At 45.3% G+C, this 17,149-nt stretch overlaps 2 protein-coding genes across 6 annotated transcripts in view; both read right to left on the reverse strand.

Annotated features, from left to right (window-relative positions):
- Positions 1-17,149, reverse strand: part of HOXB3 (homeobox B3) — an 88,562-nt gene that overhangs the window by 44,495 nt on the left and 26,918 nt on the right. Inside the window, exon 1 of one of the 5 annotated variants that reach the window (XM_083470067.1) lies at positions 9,076-9,292. The exons of the other annotated variants lie outside the window; for them this stretch is intronic. The gene's annotated coding sequence lies outside the window, so the exon portion shown is untranslated. Of the gene's footprint in view, positions 1-9,075; positions 9,293-17,149 lie in introns of those variants that run through there. 5 annotated transcript variants of the gene reach the window in all.
- HOXB4 (homeobox B4) lies at positions 314-4,484 on the reverse strand. Its single transcript, XM_083470351.1, has 2 exons — positions 3,886-4,484; positions 314-2,082 (listed from the first exon to the last, which is right to left on the reverse strand). Exons 1-2 carry the CDS (start codon positions 4,304-4,306, stop codon positions 1,742-1,744), a joined length of 762 nt encoding a protein of 253 aa, XP_083326477.1. The 5' UTR covers positions 4,307-4,484; the 3' UTR covers positions 314-1,741.

The following is a 17,149-nucleotide window of genomic DNA, read 5'->3' on the forward strand; positions in this document are numbered from 1 at the left end:
CTTTATAGTCTCAACATCCAGGTAGAAATTTAACGATCAGACTACTATTTTAGTTTGAACCAGTTTGGAAAGCAAAATGTAACCACATTAATGCATGCTTAGAGGAAATAAATCACCTCATATAAGGCTTAGCTGTAGTTAAGGAGGATATACCCTATGGTCAAACATCTTTTGTTTCCATTAGAGGAGTGCAGGCTTGGAAACTGACAACAATAAAAACCTGGTCGAATCGAAAAGGGGTCTGCAAAAGTACCAGAACAAAGGAATAGTGTCGCGACTTTTTCAGATACCCTGAAAGACACGGACAACCGTATTCACCATAAATGCTTTATTTCGGGGTTGTTGTTTTTTTTCCCACCGTGGCTGCTGCTATATACATGTTCTTATGGGTATCACACAAAACAACAAGAGGTAATTATACAGAACGAAAGGAGGGGAGTGTTATATCCCCCCCTCCCTCAAGTTCTCTGGAATCACACCATTTCGGAATGTCATATACAGTATAGGAGAGAGAAGGGTGAGAGAAGAGAATGAGGGGGGACAAGAGAGAGAGAGAGATGGAACGGGGGGGGGAGAGAGAAAGCGAGAGCAGAGAATACCCATATTCCTTTCCTCACGCCTTACTTCTCTGGGGAATTTCCTGAAAATTCATCTTTATCTTCACATTCATTTCAAAAACTGAAGCGAAGGCAGCGAAGGCGCATCCTTATTTACAAAGGAACCAACCCCCCCCTTCCATTTTCATGGCTGCTGGAACCCAGATGGCCTTATGCTATAATCAAGTTTATAGACTGAAATGCACTGCCCTTCTCCGCTTTCCAGGTCTTCCAGGTTAGATAATTAACCTGAAGTACTTCCCTGCCGCCTTTAAATTACATTGCTTCTTCCTCTTTTTTTATTTTGTGTCCTTCCCCGATTCTCACCGCGCCCCCACCCCGCCGCAGCCGCCGCGTGATGCCCTTCCTTACTTGGAATATTACAATATTTATCATCCAGTAAAGTCCTTAGAGGGCTGTGAGAATTCTATTTTCCCCTTTCCAGTCCCTCTCCTATCTAGAGCTGTGTTTAGCAGATGCCAACAACACTTTTCCGTCGCCTTGTGGGTAAATGGCTGGGTTTAAACTGGGGTTTCTGGCTAGTGGGGTGGGTAGGGTGGAAGAAGCGGGTGTTCGAAAGGGGGGAGAGAGAGAGAGAGAGAGAGAGAGAGAGAGAGAGAGAGAGAGAGAGAGAGAGAGAGAGAGTCCAGTTCTCCTTAGGTGAAACCGGGCCTCATTTATTAAAGACGACTCTAGCTGTCGCGCTAATGGTTGGCATAAGGTCCTTCGTTTGTACGCGAGAGTAAACATGACAAATGGGCCCGAGTTTGGCTTGATTAAGGATGAAAAAGGGATCCATCTTAGCCAAATCTGAAACCCCCATCTCCTATAGAACAGAGGAGCTACCCCCCCAAACACGGTAACCCTGCTTTCCGGCCAAAGAACTAATCCCCCCTCCCCCGCAAAAAAACCCCCAACCCTCTCATCCTTCTTTGTTTCTTCTCCCCTCGTATAAATAGTGGTCCCAGTTCACACACCCCCTTGTCCCCTCCCCCCATACGCCCCCATGTTTCTCCCTCAGGAACAGGAAAACTACCAGGCCTCCCTCCCTTTCACACATCAGTTCTTAAGCACACAGAGCTGCACACACACACACGTACGCACGCACGCACACACACTCGCGGGCGGCCACGCTCAAAGGCCAGTTATAGGGTGGCGGTGGTCGGGGTGGCGGTGGGGTTTGGGGTTGGTCCATTGGTTCGGTCCTGGGCACCTCCTCCCGCGCCTTGCGCCGAGAGGCTGGCTGCAGAATTGGAACGGATCTTAGTATTGGGCAACTTGTGGTCTTTTTTCCATTTCATCCTCCTGTTTTGAAACCATATCTTGATCTGGCGCTCGGACAGGCAAAGCGAGTGGGCGATTTCCACCCTCCGCCTCCGGGTGAGGTAGCGGTTGTAGTGGAATTCCTTCTCCAGCTCCAAGACTTGCTGCCTGGTATATGCTGTTCTGGAACGCTTCGGCTCCCCTCCCGCGTAGTTGGGGTTGACTGAATGTAGAAACACAAAAGGAGGAGTGGGGCAGGGGAGAGAGAAAGAGAGCAGGAACAGGGAGGGGAGCAGGGTTGGGGGGGAGGAGATGGTGGGGAGCGTTACTCTTCTTCTGCCCCTTTAAAACGAAACAGAAACCACGAGCTTCTCTTGGAAAAAAGGCTCCTGGAAGACGCCACAGCCCTTTACAAAACAAGTCCCCCAAACCACACCCCTCCCCCAGCGACGCTCTAAGAGCCTGGATCTTTACCTCCTACTCGGAAAGGAGACCCGTGGGAAGGAAGTCCCACGAAGCTTAACCGTGTTTGCTCCCATCTAAACGATCGTAGGAATGAGTCCCATCGAACTCAGTGGGACTGTAAGTCTCTAATATCTATCCACACAGGAGGGGAGCTCAGCGGGGCTTACCTCTGGGTAAAGAGGTATAGGATTGGACTGCCCGAATGCCAGCCATTCCTGTGGGTGTATCCAGAGTTTACTTTTAGAACTTTGAGGGTTACACAAGGTTGATTCTGATCGCTTGAACGAGTGTCTCCCTGTCTGACCTTTCCTCCCACCCAGTGTCTCCCAGTGCGCCCCATTCACTGCCTAAATCTTCGCGTCTACCTTCCTGCTTCGCTGCATCTATGTTAAGCCTTACACAGCTCTTTTTAAAAAACCAAACAACCACCAATCTATTAAAAGCCAGGCTGTTCTCCTGGTCCAGAGGTCGCCTAAGTCCTCCAAGCTTAAACGGCAGCGTAGAGTAATCACATTGGAATCATTGTGGTTACTCCAGAGGATAGATCACAGTGTTAGGTGAGAAAGGACGAGAGTGATAGCGAGACGAGGGGGGGGGGTTGCATTCAGCTATGAACCCCAACATCACGTAACAGCCCTGCACTCCGTTTTACAGCCTCTGAGTGTTACTAGCCTTTGGGTAACTAAATGTGAAGAGACAGAAGGAAGGCCGAATGCATATATGCGTATCAGAACCCTAATAATGCATCAGAGTCTTGAGTGCGAAATAGATCTACAACTTGCTCTGCAGTTCAGTTTAGCCTTAATGCTTGGGTTGAACTAAATACAGTCAAATCGCTGTCGCTAAATAGACATAAATTAAAATACACCGACTTAAGCGTCTTGAGGATCGAGCTAGCGAGCTGCCTAAGGCTCCTGCACGTGTACGAAGGAGTTGCCTGTGCACCTCAAAGTTCTATAAAGTTTGCCCCACATGTAAGACAAACAAACCCCTCGATCGTAAGACAAGCAACCTTCTTTTTCCCCTCTGGGAAGTCATTCCCATTGAAACCCACGAGACATCCTTCTCTGAAACGTTGCTCTGAAGGGACCATCTTAAAACAAACAACCCCCCCCCACACAACCCCCAGCCTTGGAGAAAGGCAAAGTAGAAGTTTGCTGAAACTCTCTACTTCAATACAATTTAAGCCGACAATGAAAATAAAAGACCCCGTACCTCCTTCAAACTTTTCCTGGGGAACGTTCTCCAGTGGAAGGAAAGGAAGAAAAGAATAAAGGACGGGGGTGGGGGGGGGGAGGAAGGAAGGGAAAGAAGGAAAGAAAGAAACTGGAGGAGGATGTTAACAGGGACTTCAAAGGCAGTTGGCCAAGAAGAGCAATAAAAATTTATGGAGGATGTAATTATAGCGCTCTGCAAACAGGGAGACCATAAATCTCCAAGGGGAATGGTTCTTTTACAACGGGGGCAATAAGCTTTTCTCTCTCTCTCTCTCTTCTTCTTCCCAACAAGACTTTGAGGTGCAGGTTAGTATAAAGCGAACGGCACTTTAAGGTTCACTTACCCGTGCTAACATGAACCTTCTTCATCCAAGGATAAACTACCGGTTCTTTGCAAGAGGACGGGCTTTGGTTGAGAGAGTTTTGGCTACAGGAAGGCGGTGGGCTTGGCGTGATGGATTCGCAAGTGTGGTTTGATTCGGAGAGATGGTTTTGAAGTCCAGCTGGAGCATGGACACGCTGGCTCCTGGGAGACAGGACCGGTGCCGGGTGCCCAGAGCCCTGACATGGAGGATAGGATGGTTGGTTACAGGCGGACCGCGCTGGGTACAACGCCTCGGGTTGAAAAGAGTTCTCCTCTCGCCTCTGGCCGCCGAAATATTCCGGAGAATGACTGGGAAGGTAATCGTGCTGGGAATATTCTTCGCATGGTGGGAATTTGGGGTCCACATAGTTGGAGTTGATCAAGAACGAACTCATGGCCATTAATTTTGGAATTGCAAAAAGGGCGCGCGCGCGCCGGCACGCACACTCCCGCTCACTCACACACACGCACACCCCAAAAAATATACTAAAATTTATTCCTATTTCTTTCGGGGCCCCCTCCCCTTCCCCCTTCTCCCTTCCTTCCCCTCCCCTTCTCACTCGTTTTCCTGTTTCGAAGAGCCCTCCTACTTTTGCCGTCAACTGAACAAAGTTAGATGTCCATGTGACCCCAGGAACCAATGGAGAGGTTTGCCTGGGATTCCCGGATAAGGAAATAATCAAGAAGGGGGGAAGGGGGGGGGAGGACGCTTTTAGCCTTTCCGTTGCCAGCACATAGTCAACTTGGAAGCAGGTTGTTTTAAAGTAAATTGGACTTAACTTCACATATAAATGCACTCAGGAACCTAGGCGGGACTCAGCATTGCGGAACAGTTATCATTATTTACTTTTTAAATATCAGGATTTATATAATTTCATATCCCGAAGAAATCTATCATTCCATAGCCAAGAAGGCACCACAAAATCCAAGTGCCCCCCCCCCCGGTGCATTGACTGAATTAAAATCACTGTCGATACTGGCGAGCGTGCATGTGAGAGTGTACACACACGGTTCCCCATGGCAGAGTTTGCCTCGAAGTGAAAAAGCAAAATAACAACACATGTAGTCTGAACAACTAGGAGACTGGGAGGAAAGGAAATATTCTCCTCGGTTTATGATGCATTAATCTTCTAGCTCCTGCCTAAATTTTGGTGATAGAGCCCGGCCGGTGGCAAAGATAGATAGAGCTCGTTTGAGATCGATAGAAACGCCATTAACTAATTCGGGTTACCCATCCCTTTAAAAGACAGGTTCTGGTTTAGACTGGTTCTCCCCCCACCCCGGCCAGGAGGAGAAAATATATTTTAAAAAGTATGGAGACAGAGGAGCAGGAAGAGTTAGGGTTAGTCTACAATACGATGGATTAAAAAAAATATCCAGTTGCATAAATAGCTTTTTAAAGTAGTACTGAAGTAAGGGAACATACCCTGAATTTTCCTGTCTATCTCCTAAATGTCCATTTTCATTAAGACGCAATGTATCCACCCCTTTTGGAAGCCCTCGGGGCAGGGACCTGTCTCTTCTGAGTGCTGAGTGGCGCCTGCGCACAGATGGCACCAAACAGGTAATCCTTAGAGACCTGTTTTCTCTCAGCCCTATTTACAGAAAGGAATGGTTCTAGAACAATTTCTGCAAGCATATGAACACAGAAGGGAAGAACTGTTCTGTTCTCTCCCTGCGAATTTCCTGTTCCGCAGAAGATACCCGATAATTTGAATCAACCTGTCTGGATGCTTAAAAGATGGGGGCGGGGCGGGGGGGACCCACTGGCATTAAAACAACACACCACCAACACGGAATAGTCCTTGATGGGAAAGTCTTTTTACGATTTGCTTCGCCTTTTTTTCTCCCTTTCTTTTCCTCCTTCTTCGTCTTGAGGGATGCGTTCCGTAGCGTTTGTGTCAACTACATATTCCCCTAGATGCGAATTTGTGACGCAGCTTCTTTTACACAAATTCGGATCTACAGGGTACATACAGAAGACAGAGAGAGAGATTCTCCTTTGAGTTTGGCTAGAAGTCTTCCGTTTTGGCTTACAGCGAAGAGGAAAGGTGGGCGAAATAAAATAAAATAAAACAAAAAACAAATAATCTGCTTTTCAGGAGGAAGGTATGTCTGGAAATATTTGCTTGCAACACGCGTCGCAAAATCGCGTGCCTGTTAGCCCAACTCTGTAGCGTAATCCACTGTTGCTTCTTCCTCCGCAGAAGGAATACTGTTGCAGAAAGGTAGTCCAGAAAAGTTGGGAGGGAAGGAAGGAAAGAAGGAAAGTCTGTTGGAGGATCTAAGCAGAAACAAAGTCACTCCCAATCCACTTCAGTGAGATTTATCGTTTAATTAGAACTAAAATGACCCTGTTCGCGCGATTTCGTTGTAATAAGGAATAACATTAGGCTTATTCCGATAATTTGGTTGTCTAACACACATTTACCCAGGGGTAAGTCCCACTGAACGCAATGGGGCTTAACTCTGAGTAGGCACGTATATGGTTTTATTGTAGGGAGGGAGATCTTAAAACAAATACAAATATAAACAGGAAAACAGGGTGTGGCTCTCCCCCAACACACATAGGGCAATTCCATCCCTTTTCACCCTAGGGAAGAGGAATGGGGGAGGATCAAAGGGATTTCATTTCCGAAAAAAAGGGGGATATAAAGCAATAAAATATGCAGTTTGTGTAAGCAATGAACCTTTTGCGGCAGGAAGTCGGGAGCAGCGCGGTTTTATGTAGATAGCTGTTAAGGCTGCTGGTCTGGAAAAATGAGACGCGTTGGAATTCGTGTTGCGGTTTTTTTTTAAATTAAAAGAAAGGAAGCGGTCCCAATATTATTTTAGCGTAGGAATAGGGAATCCTTCGGGTTACACATAATTCTTCGTCAGGTAGAACAGTTTGTTCATTATTTACTCAGCAGTTGGCACTGGACTACCTATGAGGTGTCTTCACGCTGGATGAAACTGTATCAGAGCAGAGCAATAGATTATGGCCCTATTAGTGAGGACAGTTCGTTTCTCCTATGTATCGAATATACTACCATAGGCAAGAGGTTATTGGTATTACTGTTTTAAACCGTTTAGCCAGGGAGCGAAGGAGGAAGAAGCGCACGTGCTTCGAGACCAGCCTCCCACATGAGTCAAAAAATAGTTTGGAAAAAGTCAAAGCAGCCACATTCTTGTTGTCCTCCTTCCTCCCCCAAACAACCAAACCCGTGGCAAGAAGGCTGCGTTAATTCATGTCTCTACACCCGCTCCCTACAACAACAGATGCTGGTTAGATAACAGACAAGGCGTTTGTGTTTAAATTCATAATGCCATATTAAGCCTATACCCTTGAGAGGCCATGCCACTGGAATCCAAATCTCCAACTTCCAGGTAATGGACCGTGCGAGCCCACCCTCCAACACTGAAGGCATCATTTTTCCAACACGGGCACCCCGAACCTGAACGTATTTACATGGAAGTAAGAGCTGCTGATTTCAATAGGGCTTGCTTTCAAGTCAGTAACGAGGTCCCCGGGATTCAACCACCCCCACCTTCCGTGAATTTCACCAGGTGCACCGTCTAATTCAACTAATATGTCGCAACCTATTTGTAAAGTGCGCCACCCCGGTCGGGCGGGGGGAACCCATAACTGCCCCGGTTGTTTTAGTGGGGCTAATATATTGTCGGGCGACAACACAGGAAATTCAGCTGCAGATTTGTCTACTAAGAACAGAGACAAGTCCGGCTTGAAAGCGCACCACACTCGGAATAATTTGTTTCAGTGGGAATCATTACCAAATTTAGGACTATGGGCACTTTTGCAGAGTTGCAGGCCAACTCCAGTGCGCGGAGAGAAAGAGAAAGAACTTTCCTTCCACGAAGCCTACCAGACACAAAGGTATACCAGTTATACACCTTTGAGACATCCGCTCTCCTCTTTCTCCTGACCTTGATCGCTTCCATTTTTCATTTCCCCCGCCCTCTCCTGTTTCATCTGTATTCCATCCCGTCTTGTCTCAAGACATGGGTTTTTCGGGAAAACGAATAGCTAGGCCTACTCTTTTATTTATTTATATATATCTCTATCTAATTTTTTTTTATTTAAAGCGCCACCGCCACTTTTTTAGAATGCCTTGCGCAAATAGACAAAGGGGGGTTTCATCCTAGTATCACCAGCACCCCTAGCGTCTAGCAGAAATGTTCGATTCTTTACACCCTCTCCAAAAGTCCCCCCTCCCCGCGCGCACCACGCACACACAGAGGCATGGACAACAGCCTGCTGTCCCCAAATCAAAAGATACACCTCCCCACCCCCCACCCTCCCAACCATCCGTGTTTTGTTTTGGCCACTCTCAATTGCTCTAATAAAAACGTCTCAACTTTTCGGAAGTTTGCAAAGACAGATTTAGCTCAGGCGTTCTCTGCATTTCAAAGAGGCAAGTTAATGAAGCCCTAAAACGACAGAGTTTCCAGGCAGATGGGACCCACAATACATTGTTTGCATACTACAATAAAGTTTAAAAAGATAGGAAAGGACGACTGGGCAATTGTTTGCCACAGAGGGTGCACACCTTTCGGACGCTACTCGGGCGTCCCAGTAATGTGTGTGTCCCGTCCCCCCCCCCCCCATGACCGCACAACATCAAACTCAAAGCACCTGCCAATATATGCCAATATTATTTTACTACTAAGAACTGTTATCTTCTGGCTACCTTGGGTATGATCACCGCGTGAATCCCGTTCTTCGCAAAGGGGGGGGGGAGCTTGCGCAGGAGAACTTCCCTCTCCCCTCTATATTACTTTCAGGACCCCCATCTAGGTAACTGCTGAGCCTGCCTCAGCGTTCAAGGCTGCTTTTCTGCACGTTGACCTAGCAGATCAGCTCCAGTTTACTACGGATAGACTTACTTCCGAGGAAATGCGTTAGGGATCGAGCCTCTTTATTTTGCAATCACAGCACCCTTCTCTGGATTGAGAGCAAAAAAATGCCTGGAGGTCTTCTCCTTCGACTCCTATACCTCCCCTCCCCACACACTTTCCCCAAGGTACAAAAGCTGAAGCGTTTACAACCCCCCGCCCCTTGTTCGCGCAGTTAAAAATAACCATCCCGTGCAAGACAGGATACAAAACGCCGCAGCCTTTCCCAAGCGGTCCAGCCACAACCACAATAAAAAGAATCCGAAACACCAACCGGAGAACTGGATCCTTCCGTCGTATCTCTCCTTCCTCCATGTCAAAGATTATGTTTTTTCCACGATAGGAAATCTCTTCCTTTTCCTTTCCTCCCCCTCCCACTGCGATTGCCTTTTAAAGCCTAAGGAATAGCTGGCTACCAGCTTGCAGGGAGCCGTAGGCCTAACTGAGCGTTTTCGGTTCGGATACCCGCAAGTTTTCGTATTAATCTCCATACTTTGTCAGTCTTTGTTAAACAGCTAGGCGTGTCCCCAGCGCCTCCAACATTTTAATATTTGTTAGACGCGCTGACCTGAGTTTCACCCCACTCCGGGGCTCTCCCTCTTGCATTTTCTATAATACGCTTGCATAGTTCTCTCGGTCATATTGAATTTTACCCAGGTCATTACTTTGGAGGGGTGGGGGAAATGCCACGGCAAGGAATTTTAATGCAGGCTTTCCTCTCTGTAGCGCCTGCGACTTTTTTCCCCCAGTCTCTTTGTAAGTTGCTTTTTGGCCAGTAGATGCTTATGCAAAAGAGAAATGTGCGAGGACATATGCGCGCGCGTGGAGATAGATAGACAGATGAATTTACGAATATGTGCACGTCACTTGAGCCTGTTTATGCGTGCATCTAGATATGCATTCAATAAACACATGCATAAATTATTATTCAGCTGATGTGTCCCCCCTTTTTTTGGCTTCGGGACCAAACTTTTTTCATTCCAAATTAAAACTTAAACACACTTTCCTCACACATGAATAGGATCTATTCCCTCCCTCCAAAAAAGAGGAAAAGAAACAACGACCACTGAATAAGACACAATACAGAGAAATGATACGGGGATTCAAAGGGAGGGAAAGAAGTACTGTACATATTCTGAAATCTCTGTGCCTTTTCCCATCACGAGCAAAGCTGCGGTTGAATGTCACCTACGCTTATGTAATATATTCCCCCTCCCTTCTCCCAGTTAAAGTAATTCCGGAAGGAAATTTGTTGGAAAGAAACTCTACCTTTGAAGCTACCAGAGGTGTTACCCTAACTCATCAAAGGTCTAGCTTCAAGAATGTAATGGATTGTGAAGGCTAGAGCTTTCCAGGCCCGTAGCTGCCTATTGTTCGATGTATGTATTGTTCACCATCTATTCTACAGGTACACACACACACACACACACACACACACACACACACACACACGGTGTGCTGCAGAGCAGGTTACCTGCTGCACTTGACAGAGGCATGCCATGAGAAGTCTATCGAAAAGTCAATTGGCATTAAATTATTTCTATTAATAACTCATTACATGGATTGTCTTGTGGGGGGGGGCGGACTTGTAGAAATAACCTCTCGCTCTCATTTTCGCCACGAACGGGTTTTAAAGCTCGTCCAATAGCAGCTTATCCCCTTGTTCTCTCGGATTCTTTATCCCTGGCGGCTCTTCCTATAGAGGGCTGGGCTATGGTGGCAAATTGACTCTTAAACGGTAGGATACACGGGGATCTGTACTGGGAGCAAAGGAAGCGTGTGCTTGTGTGAGCCATGAAAATTCATGCCGAGATGATTTTAACCTTCTGAAAACAAACGGAGTTGTTACCCACTCACATTCCCCCTCCCTTGTTATTGCGCAAACCTGGAGCGGTGACGACTGCGCTTCAGAGATAACTGTAGTAATTAGAGAAGCCTAGAGATGGATCGCCCAAGTTACGCTTAAAATGTAGCCCGTTTACAGTGATCTTTCATAAATACCAAGCAAAAAAAGCCTCAAGAGTTCGTTACAATTAACCTGTATTGCTTTATGGGAGAGTACGCACGCAAATACACACCTTGAAATGCTAATATTATTATTTTTTGCTTTTGCATTTCAACCAATTTGGGATTAGATATCCGAATGGAGATATATGGAAACCAACCATTTCTATGTGACGCACCTCTCAAGAAATGCATTTTGGATGTAGAAATACCCTCTTGCTTAGGATCGGGTGTGCCTTTAAATACGCGGACCACAACCCCCTTAAACCTCTTACTCCAGATTAGGGACAACCCAATTTACAACTCAGTAACTCTGCTTTAAACCTCCATCCTAACCACTTGGGTTTGGACTCAGTCCGAAACTTACGCCGCAGCAATTAGGGTAAGACAGCAACTTGTCACCCCGGTTCTAACTATTTACACTTAAAACAACAGGGTCTTCTTGACCTTTAACATGACTTTATATCCCAGATCCTGAACAGGCTTTATTGCAAACGAATCTCACTCTTTTCAGTGGGGCTTGCTTTTGATAGTCAACGTGTTTAGGATCTGCGCACAAATAAATTAGCTGGTAGCCAGCTACGTGGTGGTTCTGCAGTGAATCGCTCCTTTCCACCTACATCGTGCAACAAGGCGGGGGGAACTGTTCCTCATATAGAATCGACTGACGCTAAATTCAATTTAATCCGCCAAATGTTGAACAGGAGAGTTATAAGAAAGGAAGAACAGGAGCTGAGGTGCTTCTGCGATCTGCGTGTGTGTACTTAGAAGGGTTTCATAAATTTTCCTTCCAACTGTACCATTATCCTAACTGCTGAGATCAACCCCTTCACCCGAAATTAAAATGATTTATTTATTTATTTTACTGTCGACTTTAATCCGGCCTGGTTCGTTCTTGATTGTTGCCGAATATATTCTGCGCCAGTAATTCGGATGAGGAATGATCCCCAAGCACACACGCATCAGTTCAGAGGAGGTGCATGCCCTAACACTCTTGCAACAGAGTTTTAGAAATTAAATCTGCCAGCCAATCGAATATTCGATTCCTCTCAGCCGTTTGACCGAGCAACGTATTAATGAGCAGGAAACGGTTAATTACCACTGCACTGCTAAGCCTCTGTGAAGACACCGCTAAGACTCTTAACTTCAGTTATCTTCTTAATTTAAGAGGATCCTGAAGCAAGTGGACAATCCCTCCTAAATGTGAGATGATTTGCAATCGACTAAACAAAAGGCGCTTTTTATCAGAAGGAAAAGTAAACGTATTAAATGTTATTAATCAAATTCGGGAATATGGAATAGTCTCTCTTCGAATACTCTGACGTTGAAGGACAGTATATGATTATCTAAAGAAAATGAATATAATAAAGTGAAACAAAACCCAGATTCCAAATGCCTTGACAATAAGCAAGCTCAGAACCCATCAGTATTGTGGGAGATCCAAGGTTAAGATAGTATCCGACAATTTATTTTAAGACAGTGTTAGTACTGCTTTCCAGTTTTAAGAGGCAAAGTCTCTACAACAATTAATTCCCTAAAAGACAAAGTCATAGTTATTAACCCATTAATCCCTGATAGTTAATCTGTAAAACTTTACAGAACACCCCAACAGGAAGTTGCATAGGAGAACTTCCGGGATGCTTCACATCCTATATTACTAGAGGATTAAGACTGAAATTTATCCTTCGCAAGACCGAAATGAATGGGCGCTGAGCAAAACCGAGGTAGTTAAAAAAAAAAAAAATCAATAGGGTTTGTTTGCATATGGGAAATGGATGCTGGACTCTACCCTAAATCCCCTACAGCTTGGAGCTTATGATAAAATCTTTTAGAAGCATTCTTTGACACATCCTATATTGTTTCCAATTCCTTTGTTTATTATTCATTTTAATGACGTGATACGTATTTTTATAGTTATTTGATTTCAGAAAAGCATACATCTTTACCCTGGGAACACCCCTCCAACTTTGGTTCAGTGATTATTTTCCCCATGGGGATGTGTGGAAGATTACAAAGATTATTTTAATTAAAATATTACGTTATAAATGTTCGCTGTGTAGCAGGGATTTATTATGCTTTTTTAATAATAATAACAATAATAATAATAATAATAATAATAATAATAATCCACGTTATTGAATTAATATATTATAGCTCTTTAATTTATAGTATACATAGATGATCACAGCAGTTAAAGAGCTTGTACAGAAAAAGAAACTTTTCAAAAGAACAAACGTGTGTGTTCTAAATCTGCGCCGACTAGAAGGTTGTGATCCAGCAGGAAGCTCTTACGCGCAAACGCCATTGTGGTGAATGAATGTAAGCACTGCCCCGATCCTGCGTAGTGCCCATTCACTCTAATGGCCCTTACCCAGGAAGAACTGCCTGCGGCACTGAGTCCAAACTGTTCAGTACAGTCGTTAGTTAGAAAGAGAGAGAGATCGACCCAAGGCACCCCCAACACCAAGCTCAAAATACTACTACCTCATCATCCCAGCTAACCTGCCTGTCCCCAGCCTCCCAGCTCCACCTTGTCCCCCTTTCATAGACAACAGCTCTGTAACATTTTGAGTCGCCTCTCTCTACACTTCCTAACTCTTACCTCGCGATCGTATTCTCTCATCTCTAGCCAGTAAACAAGCAAGGTCTCTTCCCCTCCCCCCCACGCTACACCATCACCCTTCCCCCTCCCCTCCCCCTCCCTCTCCTCTTTAGCACTGACATCCAGTCTATCAGCCTCAAACACAAGACCCGGTCTCGCACCGCCTAAACTTTTGACCCTCGCCTTTTTGACCCCTCGGAGCTATAATGGCGTTCTATCCAATCTACCAACGACCATATTCACCTCTCCTAGTCTTCAGAACCTGCGCAGACTTTCTTTCTTTCTTTCTTTCTTTCTTTCTTTCTTTCTTTCTTTCTTTCTTTCTTTCTTTCTTTCTTTCTTTCTTTCTTTCTTTCTTTCTTTCTTTCTTTCTTTCTTTCGTTTTCCCCTCATTTCACTCAGCGTTTGCAACCCACCTCCAATCCCTATATCCACCCCCTCCTCCCAAACCACACTTTAAAAGGGTGCTGCGTGCTGGGGGGGTGGGGAGAGAACGCGAAGAAAAGGACAGCTGGGCTTGACGCCTTGAGAACCAGTTTTTCTTTTATTTGCCAACTTGAGGGCTACCCGCTGCAATAGTTGAGCCCCCTGTTTTCGCCGTTTTAGTGCTGGGGAGCTGCGCGGTTGCAGAAGGTGGCTCGCGGCTCCCCCCACCCCGCAGTGGGGAGGGCGTGGTTCGCCGTGCATTTTGGCGAAGCTTCCAGGGGGATAAATGAAGACTTCTTCAAAGAGCTCGCCAGAAAGGCTCAGGAAGTGACCCTGGATAGCTGCGGTGGATTGGTCTGAAGCGGGCTCTGCTGGTTATACTGAGATGTTACAAGCTTTTGAGATTTCCGCCGCCCCCCCATTCCAATCTCGCCACCCCACCCCCCTCTTTCGCACACCGATATAATACTTCGCAGAGTTTATTTTAAGGGAAGTTTGCCCTTTTTTGCCTCCATCTGCGAAACAGCAGCAGGACCCTCATTAAACCGTGTTTTAATAAATCCCGAAAGATCAGGTAGTGTTAGTTTGCACCCCAGCCAGGAACAACAACAACCCGAAATAAAAACTTGCGGAATTGTGGCCCTTTAGAGTCCAGAGCTGAACTGGCTTAGGTTGCAATCCTACGCTTAGTTGCGAGGCATTCCCATTGGGTTTCACTTGGGCTTAGGTTCTGGGGGCAACCACGGAACATGCAAGAACCCTTTTCATGATTTGCAATATTTTGAGGTGGATTGAGCCACACTCAGGATAAACACTTAAATTACTCAAGTCCACTGATTTTTGTGGGTCTACTCTGAGTAGGACAACCGTGGGGAAGCACCCAAGAGTTGCGCCCTTTTTGTAAGGTAATTGCCTCCCCCGATCTAGCAAAGCAGAATGAACATTTCATTCTCAATTGCACTGCTGTTGTTTTAAATAAAGCAGCCCAAGAGAGGAAGGACAGAATCATGGAAGGAAGATCTTCTAAATTCCTTTAAGGCACCCACCCCTCACACATATATATGGATAAATTTGGGGCTGTGAGACGAAGTGATATACTTGGGAAAGAGCATTAAAACTGCTCAGGAGCTGTTGATTTCTTATGAGACACAAATCAAAACTGTCATCTTCAAAGTTAACGTTTATTTCATGTGTGGAAGGAACAGAGGGCTATGACCTTTGGATGAAGAATATGCACGTGCTGATCAAGTACCCTGTTAACAGATGTTGGTACTATCATGTCATCTGATCAAACCTTCATCCCCCAGAAACCAAGCCGGTAACGTGTTTCTATAGGTCAAATGATTTATTAGGGAGTAATAAATATATAATCTCATATAAACGATACCTCAGTCTTCTTTCTTTTGTCCGTCCAACCAAGCACCAACCAACCAACCAACACATTTGTATAGCAACGCCAATGCAGTCAAAGCGGTTTACAATGGTAAGGAAAAATAGAGGAGGAGGGAAGAAGAAAACAAGCAAACTCAAGTACTATTTGGAATCAGCTCTACCACCTCTGTTTGCTTGGGAATAGCTCCCATGAATATTCTGAAGCGTGTTTGAAGCAGTCAGGAAAGTGGTGATATTCGTTTCCTCTTCTAACAAGGCGTGTGCGGGTAAAACACCTACGGAAACTTGCTTCTCCATGTCACCTAGCAGGCTATATCTTCTCCCCTTAACACTCCCCCCCCCCCACCAGCAAAGTATTTTTCACTTCTCACCTTTTCAACAAACATCCCAGGCTATCATCGTTGTTCTCCTTTCTACAGACTGGAGGGAGACTAACGCTGAGTGACAGCGGCTTGCCAGGGGCTGCCCAGAAAACCATGTTTGAGATTAGATCCTGTCCAGGCCTTGCCACCCATCTTCTCGACTATGTTCTTGTCTGCATATACTTGGTCAAACCAGAATAGGTGCTCGTTCGTTTGTTCTTAATTGCAGTTGTGGCGTTTAGGTTTTTTTTGCTTTGTTTTAATTTCAACAAACCGAATGCGGTTCCGAATTGTGGCAATATGGAAGGAGAGCTTACAGAAGGCGTGGATGGTTGTGAAAGACCACTAAAACATGAGCCTTAAAATGAGACTCTCCCCCCAAGTACTTGAGGAAGAGTCACCCATTGCATTTTGATTTGGGGCAGGGAGGCGGGGGTGGGGTGGGGGAGAAGAAGAGCTGGTTCTCCTATATAGATGCTGCTCTTTACCTCTCTGTCTGCTGACCTGGGAATGATCCCGAGTTCCTATGAATTATTGATGAGCTATAAGGACCGTTCCCCCCCTTCTTTCAGTATGCAAACCCCATTACACTGTTAAAATGGCGATTTAATCGTTTAGAATAGCTTTGCTTTGCTTCCTGCTCGCGCCCTCTCCCCCCGCCCCTCAAGACAACTCATTTGTGCCCCCTTTTCATTTAATTTTCTTAATTAAAATCCTTTCACAGATTTTAATCCCTCTCCTTTTCTCTTCTGGTAAAGGAGAGAGAGAGAAAGAGAAAGAGAGAGAGAGAGAGAGAGAGAGAGAGAGAGAGAGAGAGAGAGAAGGACCTTATAGTTAAAACAGCGAAACTGCTTTTTAAAATCAGTTGTTTTAAACAATCGTAAACCCGCCAGCTTCTATTATTTTTAAATCAAGAAGAATAGGGGCGGTATTTTTCTTTGGTGTTTTAATCCAGATTACAGTGGAACAAACTCAAGACAATTCAGCAACCACTCTTGCACCATGAAATGATGCCTCGTTGGGCAAAGAGAGATATAATAATGAACATTATGTGGGTGGGTGGGAGTGTAGAAAGAGCGAGACAGACAGACACCTATGGCATCCTACAGCCAAAGTTAAGATCACTATGCAGTGCAGTCTCATACATGACTCGCACTGTGTTCAGTGGGGCTTACTCACAGGTTGGTATTGATAGGATTACAGTTTAAGTCCCGTTGGTTTTATTGATGGAATGAAGCAGGTGCCTAAATCTCTCCCGTTGAACTAAATGGCATTTTAAAGTGCTCAGGTTGGTGGTATCGAGGTCCTGTTTTATTTTTGCTTCTAGTGCCTGTGGCCGGGTAGTTTTTAAAAAAATAAAAAGTCCCCTCCTATTTCCGAATTAAAACAGTTTTAAGCAACATAATATGGGCTTAAACTCCTCATTCCGCCATTAGTACCTCTGGAAGATCCATTCTGTTATTTGACTTGGGTACAGGAAGAAGGCAGAAATCGGGAGCAAACATAAATTCTTATGCGATTATCTGCATCCTTTTCTCTGCCTCTTGCTTTTGGAAGTGTAC

Source organism: Podarcis liolepis, assembly GCF_965112155.1.
Source record: "Podarcis liolepis genome assembly, chromosome: 13".
In the NCBI taxonomy this organism is placed as follows: domain Eukaryota; kingdom Metazoa; phylum Chordata; class Lepidosauria; order Squamata; family Lacertidae; genus Podarcis; species Podarcis liolepis.

What these genes read in the sequence shown, in the direction of transcription:
- HOXB4 (XM_083470351.1), bottom strand. Translation starts at nt 4,306, where the DNA reads ATGGCCATGAGTTCGTTCTTGATCAACTCCAACTATGTGGACCCCAAA. An exon ending in GAAGGTTCATGTTAGCACGG is followed by an intron (nt 2,083 to 3,885) that starts GTAAGTGAACCT and finishes TTCTACATTCAG; the next exon opens with TCAACCCCAACTACGCGGGA.